The sequence below is a fragment of the Neovison vison genome, chromosome 12 (genome assembly GCF_020171115.1).
Source record: "Neovison vison isolate M4711 chromosome 12, ASM_NN_V1, whole genome shotgun sequence".
Lineage (NCBI taxonomy): Eukaryota > Metazoa > Chordata > Mammalia > Carnivora > Mustelidae > Neogale > Neogale vison.
In genome coordinates this window covers 131,750,459-131,768,632 of record NC_058102.1, presented here as the reverse complement: position 1 = coordinate 131,768,632, position 18,174 = coordinate 131,750,459, and the positions used below count along the sequence as shown (strand labels likewise).

Sequence of the window (18,174 nt, the reverse complement as noted above, 5' to 3'; positions counted from 1 at the left end):
AAATATTGTAACCAAGGTAATTTGACTTACAGATTATGGACGATTGGCCAGGATATGACTTGAATTTATTCACATACCCACAGCACTATTATGGGGATTTGGAATATGTCCTCATACCTCACGGCATCATTGTGGACAGGTGAGTGTTATTTCTTGTGTCAGTCTTGGTCCTGCCCTGGCTGGCCCCCTCTTGTGCGAATCATATAATACACTTTACAATGCTATTCCTGAGTCTTTCTAGAAATAGTTCTGTGCCGATATATATATACGTATATATATATATATATGTATATATATATATATATTTTTTTGTCAGACAGATATCACAAGTAGGCAGAGAGGCAGGCAGAGAGAGAGGAGGAAGCAGGCTCCCCACTGAGCAGAGAGCCCTATGTGGGGCTCAATCCCAGGACCCTGGGATCATGACCTGAGATGAAGGCAGAGGTTTTAACCCACCTAGCCACCCAGGTGCCTCAATATTTTTTTAAGAATATATTGGAATTCTCTTTTTTTTTTTTTTAAAGATATTTATTTATTTGAGAGAGAGAGTGAGAGAGCGCATAAGAGGGGAGAAGGTCAGAGAGAGAAGCAGACTCCTCATGGAGCCGGGAGCCCAATGTGGGACTTGATCCCGGGAATCCTGAGTCATGACCTGAGCTGAAGGCAGTTGCTTAACCAACTGAGCCACCCAGCCGCCCCTTGTGCCGATATTTTTAAGTTCTATGCATACACACACACACACACACACACACACACACACACACACACGTGTAACAACATATATATATATATGTTATTATACATAACAGCCTCAAAATAACAATGTTCTGCACAAACTGATAAAAACAGGGTTTGGAAAGCATTGCTGTTTACCTGAGAACCTTTGTCTTGCATTTTTCACAGACACTTGAATTAACCAGGGATAATTAACAGATGAACTTTGCCTTCACGGGACACACCCCTGCGGCCCTGGCTTTTCCTGCCACTTGGCACGTATCTCGGATCAAGCAGTGTATCACAGTTCGGCCAGTCTGTGCCCAATTATGGTTTCTAAGCAATGGTAATGTTTTGGGAATAGGCCTATTTTCAACTTAAAAATATCTGCACAGAACTATTTCTAGAACACTATTTCTAGTTCTCTCTGACCCGTCTATATAGAGATGCTTTAGCTCTTCTTAGCCAACTGGCTTTCTACAAGCCAACATTTTCTCGCCTGTTGTAAGCCCTTAAGTCACCATTTGTTTCTTGGTTTTCAGAGAGCATCCTTCACTTGAGCCCACCCTAAGCATCAGGATTTAAAGGTCATACCCCTTTCACAAAACTGCCTAATGCCCAGACTATAATCATTCCATGTACTTCTCTGTTTTCTTGTACAAAGATCAAATACTTAAGCCTTCACATTTACATGGAAAGCAAGCCTCACAGTGCACTCCCAGGAACACAGAGACTCTTTAGACACCCAGAAATCGGGGCAGGAGAGGCACTGGGGAGTAGGAACAGATCGAAACTTTGGAAACTCCACACTACGTTTTGTTCTTAAACCACAGTACTTCTGCCCCTATTTTTTTGAAAATCTGTTATATCCTTCTGAGTTAATATTTAACTTTATGAAACAAGTCCTTAGCCAAAGTAAAGTTTGGAAAACACTAGATAGTCACTATTCCCAGGATATTATCTTTCCATCAATTCCTGTCCATAGCAAAAGGAAATGTCGTTCTTGCACTCCAAGATTTTTCCATTGGATAAGACTGGGATATTGCACGTCCTCTCAAACTATAGTATATTATTAAAATAAGGTCTAGTTTGGAGTTTCTTATGGCCCAAGATGGCTTTCCATGGAATACAAGTTGCAATCCTCAGAGGGAACAAAATGTTCTGTGATCAAAGAAACTTGGGAAATTTTGCACCTCTCAGATGGCCAGATTCCCCTGTTAGCAATTTATATCGAAGATACAGAAATTCCTGCAAAAAAAAAAAAAAAAGAAGAAGAAGAAACCGGCTTGACTTTAACAATTAAACCAACCTTTCTTGTGCAGTAGAGTCCTTGCCTTCAGTGTACCTCTTAGTAACTCAGAGGCATTTTCCCCTTAACACCAGTTTGGGAACCCCCTGGTTTAAAAAAATTCCTGCTTTTCTCACCTGCATTTTATGACTTTAGTTATTGTGTCCTGATCTAGTACACAATTGGGCCCTGCTAAGACTACACGAAGCCAGTTCCCTGTTCAGGAGACTTAACCAGTGAACTTGTTAAAATGTGTATTTTTTTTAAGCTTTTATTTATTCATGAGAGGAAGAGAGAGGAGAAGCAAAGGGAGAGGGACAGCGATTCTGTGCTGAGTGCAGAGCCCCGCGTGGAGCTCGATCCCATGTCCCCAAGATCATGACCTGAGTCAAAACCAAGAGTCAGATGCACAATCCATTGAGACACACACACCCAGGCACCCCATAAAATGTGTATTCTCATGCTTTTTATGTTTGGAAATTCTGATTCAGTGGTCTGGGGTGGGGCCCAGGAATGAATTTATTAAGCATAATTTGCATACTATAAAATTCACCCACTGTAGGTCAATGATTTAATGATGTCTAGTAAATGTTTATGGAAGGGCAAGCACAATCATCATTTTACAGTATTTCTATCATCCACAAAAGTTTGTTTGCTGTCAGTCCCCTATTCCTACTTCCAGCATCAGGCAGTCACTAGTCTGATTCATTTCTCTATAAATTTGTCTTTTCTGAACATTTCATATAAATTAAATCATACCATATCTAGATACTGATTTACCAATCAGTGGTTATTTGGATGTCGAATTTGGGGCTACTATGAACAATGCATCTATAAAAATTCGCATGTAAGTCTTTGTGTGGATATACCTGTTCATTTCTCTTGGGTGGTTTCCTTGGAGTGGTATTCTGGGTTTCATGGTTAAGTTTAAGAAACTTCCAATTATTTCCAGAGTGGCTGTACCATTTTACATTTCTCCAGCAAGGATGAGGATTCCAGTTTCTCCACGTGGTTACCAAGATTTAGTATCGTCTGTCCCTTTGACTATAGCCATGCTCATGGATGTATGAAAGTATCTCATTGTGGTTTTAATTTGTGTTTTCCTATTGTTTAGTGTGCTTGTTAGTTATTTATGTTTTCTTTGAAGAGATGACCATTGATGTCTTCTGCCATTTTTACACTGGGTGGGTTATTTGTCTTCCTACTGAGTTGTAAAGGTTCTTTATATATTCTGGATATAAGTCCTTTACCAGATATATGATTTTTGAATACACCACCCCCCATCTGTGGCTTGTCTTTTTATTTTCTTATCAGTATCTTTCAAGAAGAATGTTAGATGAAGTATTCTATAAATGCTAATTAGGTCCAGTTGAGTGATGGTACTGTGTGGTTCCACTATCTCCTTAGTGGTTTTCTGACTGCGGGATCTGTCAATGACTGAGAGAAGGGTATTGAGATCTCCAGCTGCAGTAATGGATTTATTTATTTCTTGTAGTTTTGTCAGTTTTTGGACACTCTGTTGTTAGGTGCACGCAGATTAAGGATTGCTAGGTCTTCTTGGCAAATTGACCTCTTTATTAGTATATAATGCCCTCTTTATTCCTGATAATGTCCTTGCTCTGAAATTTGCTTTGTCTGAAAGCAATAAGCTACCCTGCTTTCTTTGGATTAGTGTTGATATGGTATGTCCTTCTCCATTCTTTTACTTTCAATCTATCAGTATCTTTATATTTATAGACAACATATGTTATGGTCTTTTTTGGAAAATCCACTCAGACAGTCTCTGTCTTTTGATTGGTATATTTAGATCATTCACATTTAAAGTGATTATTGATGTAGTTTGCTTAATATCTACCATATTTGTAATTATTTTCTGTTCATTGCCCTTGTTCTTTGGTTTTGTTTTTTGGTTTTTGGGTTGTTGGGGTATGGTTTTTTTTTTGTCTTTCACTCTGTGGAATCTGCCCCCCCCCCACAATGGTATGTGACCTCCAATAATATGCAGTTTATTTTTCTTGTTTTTACTTGTAAGCCTCACTAGGACTTACCCCTGTGTCTGAATAGTTTAGTCTTCAGTCTAAGATTGGTTAGAGATTGTGCTCAAGCACCTCAAACCCACTAAGCTTCCACTTTCTGCTGACAAATGTGTGTGGAGGCTGACAAGCACTTCCAAATTCCCAGCCTTTCCAAGTCTTTCCTGACTTTTATTGTTTCTTCTATTGTTTATTATGCTTCCTTGCGTTCAGGAAAGCTTACAGGCTCCATCATTCAGGAATGTATAGGTAGCTGGTCTCGTGCTGGTCTCTGATGAGCGTATGCATAGCTTCTGGTCAACTTGGAATATATGAAGAGTGTATTGTCTGTCCCTCTCCCCTGACGCTAACCTCCCAGAACTCCCTATCAAATCTCCAACTAGACTAGCCCGCTAGTTGCTCAAACAGGACTGCAACTTCACAATAATAGGGCCATTGGCACTCCCTGTTCGCTGGCTATCAAGATAGCCATGCTAACTGGCAATGCTCCCTATGAGGGGAGCACCTTCTGGCAGTGCTCCGCCCTGGTAGAACTACCTGGTTGAACAACAGAGCTGATGTGGGGTGCAGGGAAATGGAAGCAGTCTCTGGTAAGGATGCCACAGACTTGTCCTGTTTCTACCCATAGTTCAGTATTTTCAGGAATAAATGATTCTCAGTTTGTTATATGTCTCTGGTTAACTTCCAGAGTGCGGAAATGGTTGTTTTCGACAGTTTTATCTAGCTTTATAGTTACTTTTTTGTGGAGCGAAATGTGTTGACTGTCTCACTCTGTTATGCTGAAAACAAATGTCCCTTTTTGCAGACTATCTATCTGGCAGGCTGATGTCCCTTTTCTCAATGAGCATGTTTTGAGAAACATTGTCTGAAACCATGGTTGCCATTTAATATGTATAAGTTTATACATATGTATGTGTATACACACATATATAACTTATATATAAAATATATTAGGCAATATATGAGATATGTGGAACATATGTAATATAATGCTTTATAGATACAGATGTAGATACATATACATATGTGTGTGTGTATATATATATGTGAAAAAAAAATATATATATACACAGATCATTCATTTATCACATTTTAAATCTAATTCTATCTGAAGTGCCAGTAGGAATTTTTTTAAATATGCACTTTAGCTCCTGCCTCCATTCAAGGTTTTAATGTTGTATGGATGCGTGGGCAATGGATTTCTGGACATGAAATAATTAGAAAAAATACAGTGACAGTTCCAAATCAGGATTTGGGTGCCAGCCCAAGGCTGCAGTGTTGTCTAGCTCCAGGAAGTCATCCTTCGCATGGTGCGCCCTGGAAATGGTGCCCCCCGGAATTGTACCCTGAGCTCCTTTCACATTGGTAATGTGCTATCTTTGTCCAATAGAAGACAGAGGTGATTCTTTCGATAGTTTCTGTGGGCTTGGCTTTTCTTCCAGTCTCTTCCAACGCTGTATGGTGAGTCATTCTCCATGCCCTCCCTCTTTGCTATGACGTGGGCATAACACGACCAGGTACTTTCATAGCATTGTTAACAACCAGGCTCTGCAGCGATAAAATAATAGCATGCGTGATCTTTGACACGTATTTTACACTTTACCCGTGTTTGTCACACTGAGGAGCAAAAATATACGAGGGATGATATGGTTATCAGAAATAATGTTTTGAACACTCTCTCTTTGTCCAGTTTTAACAAAGCTTCTTTATCTGTAGGCTTCTGTCGCCCAAGCTCTCCTCCACGATCCCCTGTGTAATCTAATACGGGTAATGCATCATGCCTTTTTTTTGAAAGGGGAAAAGAAATACTCAGAAGTATTTATGCCTTAATATATCTTTTAATCCCTCTTTCAGAACTGAACGGCTGGCTAAGGATATTATGAAAGACATAGGATACTGTGACATTATGATTCTGTGTGTGCTTAAAGGAGGTTACAAGTTCTGTGCCGATCTTGTAGAACACCTTAAGAACATCAGTCGAAATTCAGACAGATTTGTCTCTATGAAGGTTGATTTCATCAGACTAAAAAGTTACAGGGTAAGTTCTTAATTCCGTTTTCATTTTATAATGTTTAGAATAAAGAATTTTCTAGAATTAGAGAATTGATAATCTGGTAAAAACAAAGAATGTCATTTTTTAAATTTGCAAGATACTGCAAGCTAAAATTAAAATAATATTGTTTGAGCAGAGAAAAAAACCCTCTTTCTGTTATCACATATACGGAAAGAGGCTTCAGGAATGATTCATGCTTTCTTTTATGGTTATAAAGCTGAGTGGTTATTTCCTGATGACTAGCCTCACAGATGAGTGTGTTAACAATGACTGTTAAGAAAGTCCAGTGAGTGCTGACATGTTTCCGGTCTGGATGTCATCGTTGGCCCTAGAGACCTGTGGGAGAGTGTCCGGTCCAGAGAGGACAGTATTAGTGCTGGGGTGGCTGCAGTCATGGCCTGGAAATGGACAAGGGAAGTCTGTGGGACAATGAGTTACCAAGTGCAATGAGCCAAAATCAAAGAGCCTCCAACAGAAGGCCCTCCACCAGTCTGTACTGGGGCTTTCTTGGCCCGCACTGGACAGAACCATGGGAGAGTATCCTCCAAAAATGTCATCCCCTTGGTCTTCCCTCTTCTATGATATGACCTTCTGTGATGCTTTTGGGTTCAATGTATCATTAAAACTAGCCCACTACTCGGTGAGGAACTGTTAGAGTCAAAATCACAAAAGCATTTTCTGATTAAACTAGCTTGACACATTTTAATTCACTCTTCGAATTGGTTTTCTATTGCTCGGTGGCAGAATCACCCCAAACTTAGTGGTTTAGGCCAACACACATTTATCATCTCAGTTTCTCTAGGTCAGCCATCCACACACGTGTTCTCTGCTCAAGAGTCTTCCCAGGCTGAAATCAAGACATTAGCCGGGGTGGGATCTCAGATCTCACCTGGGATTTACAGATGATTGACCTTTCCAAGATCCTTCATTGGCAAAAGATCACTGGTTGTTGACAGAATTCCGTGTCTGCTTCCCTGCTGGAGACACTTTCAGCTCCTACAGGCTGCCTTTGGGGTCTTTGCTCCATGCTCTCCCCACCCAACACTGGGCAGTTCCCAGCACAGCAGAACCTCTCCATTTACTGAGGGCTAACGCTGACCTGGGGTGCATGGGTGACTCAGTTGGTTGAGTCTTGATTTCGACTCAGGTCATGATCTTCGCGTCATGAGATCCAGCCCCGAGATGGGCTCCACACTCAACACAGTGTCTGCTTCCCGAAGTTTACTAGTTCCACCCACACTCACGTGGAGGAGATTAAACCGGGTGTGTATGCCAGGGAACAGATGGGCGTGTGCCTTAGGGTTCTGCCTTCCGCTCTCAGTGATTCAGTTCTTCAGCTCTTGAGCAGCTGGTGGCTTATTACCAGTTCTTAGGACACTCTGTATTCTCCCAATGACTTCTAAGCTGTTTTTTATAGACAACTTAACCTCCAATTGTTGGTTTCATCTTCTTCTGGAAACCTGTTCTTTAGGTTCCTTTCATCCCAGATTAAGTTGCCATGCTTCCGTGTAAGATTTTTTCCCTCATTTACTTGGCTCTGAGTCTTACTGGATTTTTCCCCCAGAAAACAGCTTTTAAAAATTAAGGTCAAATGTGTTGAAGTATAATTTATGTGCAGGAGAAATTACCTGTTTTAGTTTACAGTTTTATAAGTTTTGACAATTGCATACAGTCATGGAAGTCACCACAATCAAGATACAGAACATTCCTGTCCATAAAAAATGGCCTTGTGTCCCTTTGTACTTTGCAGTCAACTCTTTCCTCAGCTCCTGGAAACCACTGATACATTTTCTGTCCCTAGAGTTTGCTCTTTCCAGAATGTCATATAATGTAATCATATACCACCGTAGCCTTAGTACATCTGTAAATCTTAGCATAATCATTTGATATTCATCCATGTTGTTATGTATATCAGAAGTTTATTTCTTCTGATTGTCAAATACAATTTCATTATATGGATATATCACAGTTTTAAAATCATTTATCAGAGGCACTTGGGTGGAGCAGTCACTTAAGTGTCCAGCTCTTGGTTTTGGCTCAGGTAGTGATCTCAGGGTTGTGAGATCGAGCCCTGTGACAGACTCCACGCTCAGCATGGAGTCTGCTTGTGATTCTTTCTCTCTCCCCCTCTCTCCCTCTACCCCTGCCCCTGTGCAATCTCTCTCTCTCTCTCTAAAATAAATAAATCTTTAAATTTTTAAAAAATAATTTAAAATAATTTATCAGCTGAAGATGGAGAGGATTATGAACAAAGCTATTATAAGTATTCACATGCAAATTTTTGTGTGTACTTATATCTGCATTCGACTTGAGTTAGTTTCTCTTGAGATTGCTTAGTCATATGCTGAGTATATGTCAGAAATTACCAAACTGTTTTTTAAAGGGACTGAATAAATTTGCATCCCCACTAGCAGTAGATGAGAGTTCCAGTTCCTCCATATTTTCCACAGCAGTTGGTATTGCTAGTTTCCTTCCCCCCACCTTTTTTCCTATATTTTACCCATTTGAATAGGTGATAATGGCTCATTATGGTTTTAATTTGCATTTCCCTAAGGAATAATGATATCAAGCATACTTTCATTTGCTTATTTGCTATTCATACAGGTTCTTTGTTGAAGTGTTTGTTCAGTGTCTTGCTTATTTCAATAATTAGGGTCATGTTTTCTTATTATTGAGTTTTGAGAGTTCTTTATATATTTTAGCCACAAATCCTTTATTAGATATGCATTTTATATATACTTTTAAGCTAGTGGGTTGTTCTTTCATTTTCATGTTAGTATTCTGTTTTTTTTTTTTTTGAAGTGTATAATTGAAACATTTTTTATGAATTCTCAACTTATCAATTTTTTCTTTTATGGATCAGGCTCTTTGTGTATCTAAGTAATCTTTGCCTCATCTAAGGTCACAAAGATTTTCTTTTCTGTTTTCTTTAAGAAGTTCATAGTTTTGGGTGCATGCATGGCTCAGGAGGTTAAGTGTCTGTCTTTGGCTCAGGTCATGATCTCCAGTCCTGGGACTGAGCCCCATGTCAGGTTCCCAGCTCTGTGGGGAGTCTGCTTCTTCCTCTCCCTCTGCCTCTTCCCCTGCTTGTGCTCTCACTTTCTCTATCTCTCTCAAATGAATAAATAATAGAAAAAAATCTTTAAAAAATAAGTTTCATAGTTTTGATTTATTTTTTAAAGATTTTATTTATTTATTTGAAGATAGAGCACAAGGTAGGGGTAAGAGAGGGAGAAGGGAGGCTGATGCAGGACAGTTTTAATTTAAATCTAGATATATGACCTATGTCATGGTAATTTGTTATGGTACTTTTTTTTTTTAAACAAGTGAATGTCTGTTTGTTCCAGGATCATCTGATGAAAAAACTGTCCTTTCCCATTGTATTGTCTTTGCTATTTCACTGAAAATCATTTGACTGTAGTTTATGGGTCCATTTCTGGACACTCTGTCTAGTTCAGTCCATCTATATGCTTATCCTTTTGTCAATACCACACTGTTCTGATTACTGTGGTTCTATAATCAGTCTGGAAATCAGGTAGCATATGTCTTCTAAATTTGTTCTAAGATTTTATTTATTTATTTGAGATAGAGAGAGAAAGCCCAAGCAGAGAAGAGGATCAGAGGGAGAGGAAGCAGGCTCCCCAATGAGGAGAGGCTTGATCCCAGGACCTGGATATCATGACTTGACCCAAAGGCAGACGCTTAACCATCTGAGCCACCCAGGTGTCCCTAACAGGTTGTTTTGTACAAATCAACAATATGATTTTAAAATCTACATGGAAAGGAGTGCCTGGGTAGCCCAGTTGGTTAAGCGTCTGCCTTTGGCTTAGGCCATGATCTACAAGTCCTGGGATCAAGCCTTCTGTCTGGCTCCCAGCTCAGTGGGGAGCCTGCTTCTCCTTCTCCCTCTGCCTCTCCTCCCCCTGCTTATGCTTTGTTTCTGTATTTCTCTCAAATGAATAAATAAAATCTTTAAAAAACAAAACAACAACAACAAAAACCAACCTGTTAGAAACTTTATTGGGATTGTTTTGAATCTATAGAACCATGTGGAGAGAATTAACATCTTAACACTCTTTAGTCTTCCAATCCATAAACAAGATATAGTTCTCAATTTCTCTAGATTTTATTTAATATCTGTGTTTGTCTAATTTTCAAGAGTCAGATCTAAGACATCTTTGGTTAGATTTACACCTAAATATTTAAAATGTTTTTCGTCATATTGTTTTTGGTAAGTTTTTCTTTGAAATTCAATTTCCATTTGTTTACTGCCGTATATAGAAATATTATTGATTTTGCTTATTGAATATTAGGACTTTCCAAAACTCTCTGAGTGTTCCAACAACTTTCTTGTAGGATTTCTTGTAATTTCTTCCGTGAACAGAAATGATTTTACTTCTTCCTTTCTAATTTGTGGACTTTTTATTTCTCTTTATTGCCTTAATGCACTGGTTAGGACTACCTGTACAATTCTGAATAGGAGTGGTGCCGGAAAACATCCTTGCTTTGTCCTCAATGGGTATGATATTGACTATTGCATCCCCCAATTTTTGGTATTTTGTTTTCATTTTTGTTCAATTCAAACTATTTTCTAATTTCCTTTGTGACTTCCTCTTTCACTCATGAATTATTTCTTGTTTAATTTCCAAATATTTGGGGATTTTCCAGAAATAGTTCTTTAGGATTTCTAGTTTAATTCTTTTGCAGTAACTATACTTTGTATGATTTCAATTTTTTTACATTTGTTGAGGTTTATTTTATGTTGCAGAATATGGGCAATCTTGCTGAAACTAACAACATCGTAATCCAAGTCAGATTTAGCAATACTGCTGTCTATCTCTTGTCCATTTCTCTGGACAACTTCTGTTTATTTGATCAACGTTTTAACCTAGAGGCACACATTCTAACACTCATATTATGCTAACTTATATTTATGTAATACTAATTCAAAGCGAACATTTGCATTTCTAAAACTGAAATAGCATTGTGGGCATGACTGCTGTCTCTAGACAGTTATTTTCAAAACAACATATTTTTCCTGAGGATAAGGATGGGGTGGTTCCTGACCAGCGTTCCGGTGAAGAAGGGAGACGGTGGTAGACTTTACATCTTCACCACCTTCATCCATTCTAACACACTGCGCATGTTTGCTTTCCTGCCCAGAAAGGTCCTAGAGTAAGTCCTGGAGGACCTGAGGACAACTGCCATGTGCCTTCTTTTCTTACTGACTGTTCTTCCCAATGTCTGTCAACAAGGTGACACAGATCATCTCCTGAGAAACTACCTCACATACAATGTAAAAGCCTACCTGCTCAGTCAGAACAAGCTTTTCCACTAACTAAATATCCTCAGAAATGAATGGGAAAACCATATTCATAGACTGAGGTGTGATGTGAACAGGTTTCTGCTAGGGGCGTAAAAGCGGTCTTCATCCAGAGGTGAATTAATTGCTGTGTCAGGTTAGGCCTGAGCTGACCACCCCTTTACATACTTGGGTTCTTTCAACATTCCTGAGGGCAGAGACGTATTTTTTCAAAACCAAAGACTAATAAACACCACCAAATAAGGGGAACAGGACCAGCTCATTTTCCTCTGTGGTGTTTGGTGTTCCCACATACCTCTAAACCTGTTCACAGAGAGCAGACATCTCGAAAACATCTCGGCAGGAACAGTGACCAGGAAAGTGTTCTTTTTATTCCTTTAGAAATTTCTGGAAGGAGAGCAGGACTCTACCGTTCTGGGTGCTGATCAAAAGCGTTGTGTAGTTTTAATTCCTCCTAGCTTCTTGCTCTGTGATTCTTTATAGATTTCTTATTTGGGGCAGAAAAGTTGAAAGTCCAGTTAGCTCAGACACCATGTTTCTTCCTGTGACAGCCATCTGCGTTCATACGTCACTTGAGGGGCTCTTTTCGAGGAGGGCTTTCATTGCTGGATGCCCTCCACTCTTTACTAAGGGACCTTCCCGAGGGGTGAATGGCGCCAAATATCCCAGATTCCAGGCAGTTCGACTTGTCTTGGCTGTTATATGAAACCTCCCATAAAACCTGGAATGAATTTGCATGAACAATAGCAATCTAGCCAACGATTATTTAGAAATTAGCCTTAGACTAATTCCTTGGAAAGCAGGGCCAATATACTCCTGTTCTTTAATGGAAAGAGGAACACTGGTAACCCTCATTCCCTAGCAGTTCAAGTTTTCCTTCCTCCCTCCTTTTTTTCCTTCTGTCCTTCCTTGTCTTTCCATCAATGTTGATTCAGTACTTCAGTATGTACAGTACTTCAGTACTCTATGAATTCATTGTCTCATTTAATTCTGACTACAACCCTGCCGGGTAGCTCTCATCTCTTCTTTTAATGATGAAGAAAAGGAGGCTCAAAGAGCTTCATTAACTGACCTAATGTCACACAGCCAATAAATAGAAGAGATGGCATCAGAGCCCAAGCCCATCTGTCTCTCAACTCTGTGCTTTTTGCAACATACCCACATTTCCCACAAATTCTTCTAAGGTTTTCCACCAAGCTTTGTTTCATGAGCTATGAATTTGTTTGCCAACATTTATGAAGGAGTTAATTATATTTTCCTGCTAAAATATATGTTAGATACATACTAAGTACATCTATACAATTATTATCATAATGTAATAATGTGCCTTTAAGAAATTGTGGTCTTGGGTGCCTGGATGCCTGGGTGTTTCAGTCAGTTATGTGTCCAACTCTTGATTTGGGCTCAGGTCATGATTTTAGGTCACGTTGGGCTCAGCACTAAGCACGGAACCTGCTTAAGAGTCTCCCCCCCCCCCAAAAAAAAAAAAGATTCTCACTCCCTCTCTCTCTGCCCCTCCATTCCACTGCTCTCACATCTGTCTCTCTAAAAAAGAAAAAAAAAAAGAAAGAAGGAAAAAGAGAGAGAAATGGTGACTTTACTTGAGAAAATCTGGAAGTTGCCTCAGAAAGAGAATTTATTATGTGTATGACATCCCATATGCACACGAGTGGCTATAGTTTGTAGCTTTTCTTATAAGATCAACAAAATTTGTGGAAATATTCAGTTTAATAAAAGAATCAAATTATCAATTATTTCTCATAAGAATTTATTCACCTGTGAGGCCCAATTTTTCAGCAGATCTAATCCAAAGAAACACTACATCTCATCTCTTTGTATTATACCAGTATGCGACACACTTTAAAAACCTTTTCTTTTTCAAAAAGTAATACATTCAAGTAGGTTAACAGACCAAACAGAGAGTTTGGCTGTGGAAGTTTAATGGAAAAGACAGCTTGAAAATCCTCTTGCTACCAACACCTAAAACTGCTCAGCGAACACAATAATAAATGTTTAAAAACCTTTTCAATGCTTCCTGGAGCTCACAAGAAGGTACACGGTAGCCACAAAACTGAAATGAAAAGCCTGAGAATTAGACCAGAGATGAACTGGGGGGCTGGGCTTGTGGAAGAGGAGGAGTTGTTGGCTCAGCACTGGATTTTCACACCCGTGCAGAGACAGAGAATAAAGCCTTGGACCAATTTAAGACGGGAAGTTGGATGAGACCCTGCAGCAAAGCCAGTGCCCTCAAAGATGCATGCCCTTGGTAAAAAAAAAAAAATCCACCCTTAATAATGGGAGACCCTAAGGAACTAGCTTGTCTCTTGGCCTGGGTTAAAAAGGGAAAGGAAAATATCCTGTGGGAATTTCTTAATTCAAGTCTGTACCACGTGTGAGTTAAAGGTTTTAATTCACCTCCATCGTCTGGGAAGTCCAACCTGAGAGTTTCGTATTAAAATTGGGCTCAGACCACAATATCCCCAAGGTGCCTGGTAGAAGGCTGCTGAAAACGCTCTGGAGGGAGTCCTTGCGCATAGGCTGGATTCTTTCAGATAAGCCGTACTTCAGCTGAGGGCGCAAACCCAAAGTGCAAAGGATACATGGAAACGATCCACCATGGATGAGATCAGCTGCAAAAATAAATAGAAATAGGGACACGAACCATCTGAAACAGAATATAATTACACTTAGTATGACTAAAGACATAAATGAAAGGATTTAAAGAAAAAGTGAGACAGCACAAGAAGAAAAAAAAATAAATGAAAACTTTTAGAAGTGAAGGAACAGAACATCCAGCAGCGAAAAATAATGTAACTGGATGGATAAGATGGTAAGTCGGATGATAGGATAATGTCGATATGGATGGGAATTCTGGACTGGAGGATAGAGCTGAAAACAGTTGCCAGAAGGCAGCTCGGATAGAGACGAAATATAGGAGGGAGAAGTTAGGGGACATCAAAGAGTGAATGAACAGGCCCAAAATATGTCACCTAGGAATTCCAGAAGGAAAGACTATTCCTTAGAAAGAATTGAGTAGAGGGAATTCCTTTAGATTTTTTTTTTTTTAAATTTGACAGAGAGAGAGAGAAAGAGGGAGAGAGAGAGGGAGAATGGGAGGGGCAGAGGGAGAAGCAGACTCCCCGCTGAGCAGGGAGACCGATGTGGGGCTTGATCCCAGGACCCTGGGATCATGACCTGAGCTGAAAGCAGACTCGTAACCGACTGAGCAACCCAGGGGCCCCACGTAGAGGGAATTTTTGATAAGCGAGTGCCTAATCATATTCTAGAGCTGGGGAACGGACATGACTATTCAGATGTAGGAAGCGCAGTGAGACCACACCTAGCACGTCATCATGAAACTGAAGAACAAAACACCAGAGTCAAAGAATAGATTGTGAAAGCAGCTGAGGAACAAAGAGAAACTGTCTCTAAAGGAATCACCACTACAGGATGAACACACTTCTCAAAGCCACAACAAAAATCAGAAGACATGGAGTACTATCATCAACACTCTGAGAAAAGACAATTGTCCACCATGATTTTCATTCCCTGTTAATCTTTAACTCAAGTATCAGCGCCAGCTGGAGAGGTGAGCAATCCCATGCTGAAAGTTTCTTGGTAACAAACCCTGACTGAAAGCACTTCTTTAAGCATGTATCTTAATAAGAAGGAAATTGAACCCAAATGAATAAATGTGATGTGAAAAAACTGATAGGAATGTAGGTAAATCAAAAGAGTTTTGATTGGGATGCCTGGGTTGCTCAGTCGGTTAAGTGCCTGCCTTAGGCTCAGGTCATGATCCCAAGGTCTTGGGATTGAGTCCTGCATCTGGCTTCCTGCCCTGCAGGGAGTCTGCTTCTCCCTCTCTCCCCTTCCCCCCTGCCCGTGATAGCCCTCTCTCTCTCTCACTCATGTGCCCTCTCTCTCAAATAATAATCTAAGAAAAAGAAAGAACATTGGTTCTAAAAAGAAGATTTTGATTGGTTAACATAATAATTGACAAAATAAAAATACTGAAGATGACATCTCTTGGTGGTAAAACAAACAGGATGGAACTAATATGCCAGTCCACATGCACTTGTAAATGACCAGAGGGAAAGCATTCTAATTTTGTGCATCATTTAGGGGAAGCCTAGAGATGTCTATGACTTGCACACTTTAAATTAGCTATGCCTATTTAAAATTTAGGGAGAACCATTGAAAGATCAGGAATATTATGTAGATCATGGATAACTTCCCAGGAAATGGAGAGCATGAGAAGGGATAAAGAAAACTCAAAACTTGACTGATGCGGTAGCAGAGAGAAAATGAGAAAGAACTAGGTAACATTATACCCATTTCTCAGATGAGGAAACTGAGACCTGAAATGTTAATTAACATGTCCAAGGTCAAACAGCTTGCAATCAAGTTTAACTCCAAAGTGCAGGATTGTGACCATGTGTTGATGTGTTGAAAGGTAGTAGGTTAAGAATTTCACCAAAAAGAATCAATCCACTTTAGGGACACCTAGGTGGCTCAGTCTGTTAAGCATCCAACTTCTGATTTCAGCTCAGGTCATGATCTCAGGGTCCTGGGATAGAGCCCCGTGTCAGGCTCTGTGCTCAATGTGGAGTCCATTTATCCCTCTCCCTCCACTCCTCCCTAGCTCGTGCTCTCTCCCTCTCTCTCTAAAATAAATAAATAAAATATTTTTTTTAAAAAAAGGGATAAAGGGATCAACTATATTTTTTTCTGAGGTTTATTTCAATACCTACCTGACTAGGTCAAGCCAGCTCCTATAATTGCTGGGAAAAAATGGCAATGTCTATAAATAGACAATTAATGGCATAGTTTTTGACACGTTTTATACCTGATATTAATAAACTATGAAGGAGTACCCTCCAGAAAAATGAATAATAAATGTTAACTCTTGGTTTTCCTGTAAATTATGGGAAACTATGCTTTTCTCTTCATCTTTCCCCTTTACTCCATGGAGACTTGCCAAAAGATTTGAACATTCACTATACCGCTTGCTGTCTGGATTCCCTAAAAGCTGATGCTCTTGGGAAGCCAAATCCAAGCCAAAAGAGCCTTGAGCACCAAGCTCCCTACCAACTCCTGAGAGCGTAAAGACTAGAATCAAGGAGAAACAGGCATAGTTTAGCTGCCCTTGAGCCACCCAATTTAGTGTGTGGGGGAAACTCTGTCAGGGCTGGAGTGGGAGAACTTTTGGAATGTCTGTTCGAAGGGCTTAGAAGTAGAGAAACATAAGAAGATCTAAGCAAAGTTGGAGGCGAGTGCTGGAGGGTGCCGGCAAATGACTTTTCAGCCAGCTTTTTTGTGTGTGGATGTACTATTTGCCAAGCAGTTTTCATTGCCTCCAAAATGCTTCATTGCCTCCAAAATGTTGCCCTTATTTATTTATTTATTTATTTAATTTTTTTTTTTTTAAGATTTTATTTATTTATTTGACAGAGAGAGATTACAAGTAGGCAGAGAGGCAGGCAGAGAGAGAGAGAGGAGGAAGCAGGCTCCCTGCTGAGCAGAGAGCCCGATGCGGGACTTGATCCCAGGACCCTGAGATCATGACCTGAGCCGAAGGCAGCGGCTTAATCCACTGAGCCACCCAGGCGCCCTGTTGCCCTTATGTAAAGGCCTGTTAATTTACATACAACCCCACCAGAGGCTAAAATGTAATACTCTTGACTTCTTTGTTTTCCATCAGTTTGGATAGCTAACCTGTGAGCAAAGTCTTCAACAGACTTTGAGGTTTCAAAACTGACAAGGACTTTATATTGGGCAGTCTGGAGTTTCCCAAGATCCTTGCCCCATGCTGTTTCAATGCACACTGCTCTGTATTAATTAATAATTCCTGTGTGTTGGCAGCACCAACCGAAAGCTTTTTGGAGATAAAATACAGTCCCGAGATTCTCCATGCAGGCAAATGTGCGCCCCTGGGGAAGCTGGCATCTTTATTAAAGAGGCTCGTTAAAGCTAAGGTTTGGCCACAAACCTATTCCCATGAAAGAAGAGAAAAACTAAAATACGGCTCTTCTCTTTCATTCCCAGGGTTCAGAACAAAAGGTTTAGGTCAGTCCTTCATTAGCCATGCTAGTGAGGAATGAGGATGGGGAGATAAACCACGTTCAGCATCCTTAGTGCTAATGAGAAGTTCTCACTTCTCCCTACAGTCGGCTTTTCACCGAACTTTCCATACTAACTTTCCATATATCGTAAGGAGGCTTTGAGTTGAGAGAGGGGCTCTGCCTTTAGCAGAGTCCCATCTTGGGTTCAGGTTGAGGAAGAGGATTCCAGTTCAACTCTTTGGTAAGGAACAAGTGGAGAAGACAGGTCCCTAGTTCTCTGAGGGTGCTGGATGGGTCCAAGCCTGGTGTATATGTGTGCATAGAGCGTATATGAATATACATTATTTGTATATATACAAGCTGTATATGTGCAAATTGTACATAATTTGCATATATGTATATCTATATATCTTTTCAGCAAGGAAAGGAGGAAAACTAAAGGAATAGGGAAGTCAAAGAAAAGAAAGAAATAGAGAAAGAGAGGTGAGAGACAAAAGAAATTCCATTATTTACCATATTTCATTAAACCTAAGACATCATAGACCGTAAAGTACATCAATAGTTCATGTACGACTTAAGAAAGGAAAAATGCTATAAATTAAGCCATGACATGACATGGATTGTATGCTGCATCCTGATCTGGGATATATTAAAATGTGAAAAAAACGTACCACTTGGAATGGATGAATTGGTGGTCC

The 18,174-nt window shown here is 39.9% G+C and overlaps 1 protein-coding gene across 3 annotated transcripts in view; it reads left to right on the top strand.

The window, feature by feature from the left end:
* PRTFDC1 (phosphoribosyl transferase domain containing 1) overlaps positions 1-18,174 on the top strand; it is a 95,143-nt gene that overhangs the window by 9,199 nt on the left and 67,770 nt on the right. For all 3 annotated transcript variants that reach the window (XM_044227528.1, XM_044227529.1, XM_044227527.1), the window contains exons 2-3: positions 33-139; positions 5,890-6,073. In XM_044227528.1, the coding sequence (XP_044083463.1) occupies positions 33-139; positions 5,890-6,073 (291 nt within the window). The remainder of the gene's footprint in view (positions 1-32; positions 140-5,889; positions 6,074-18,174) is intronic.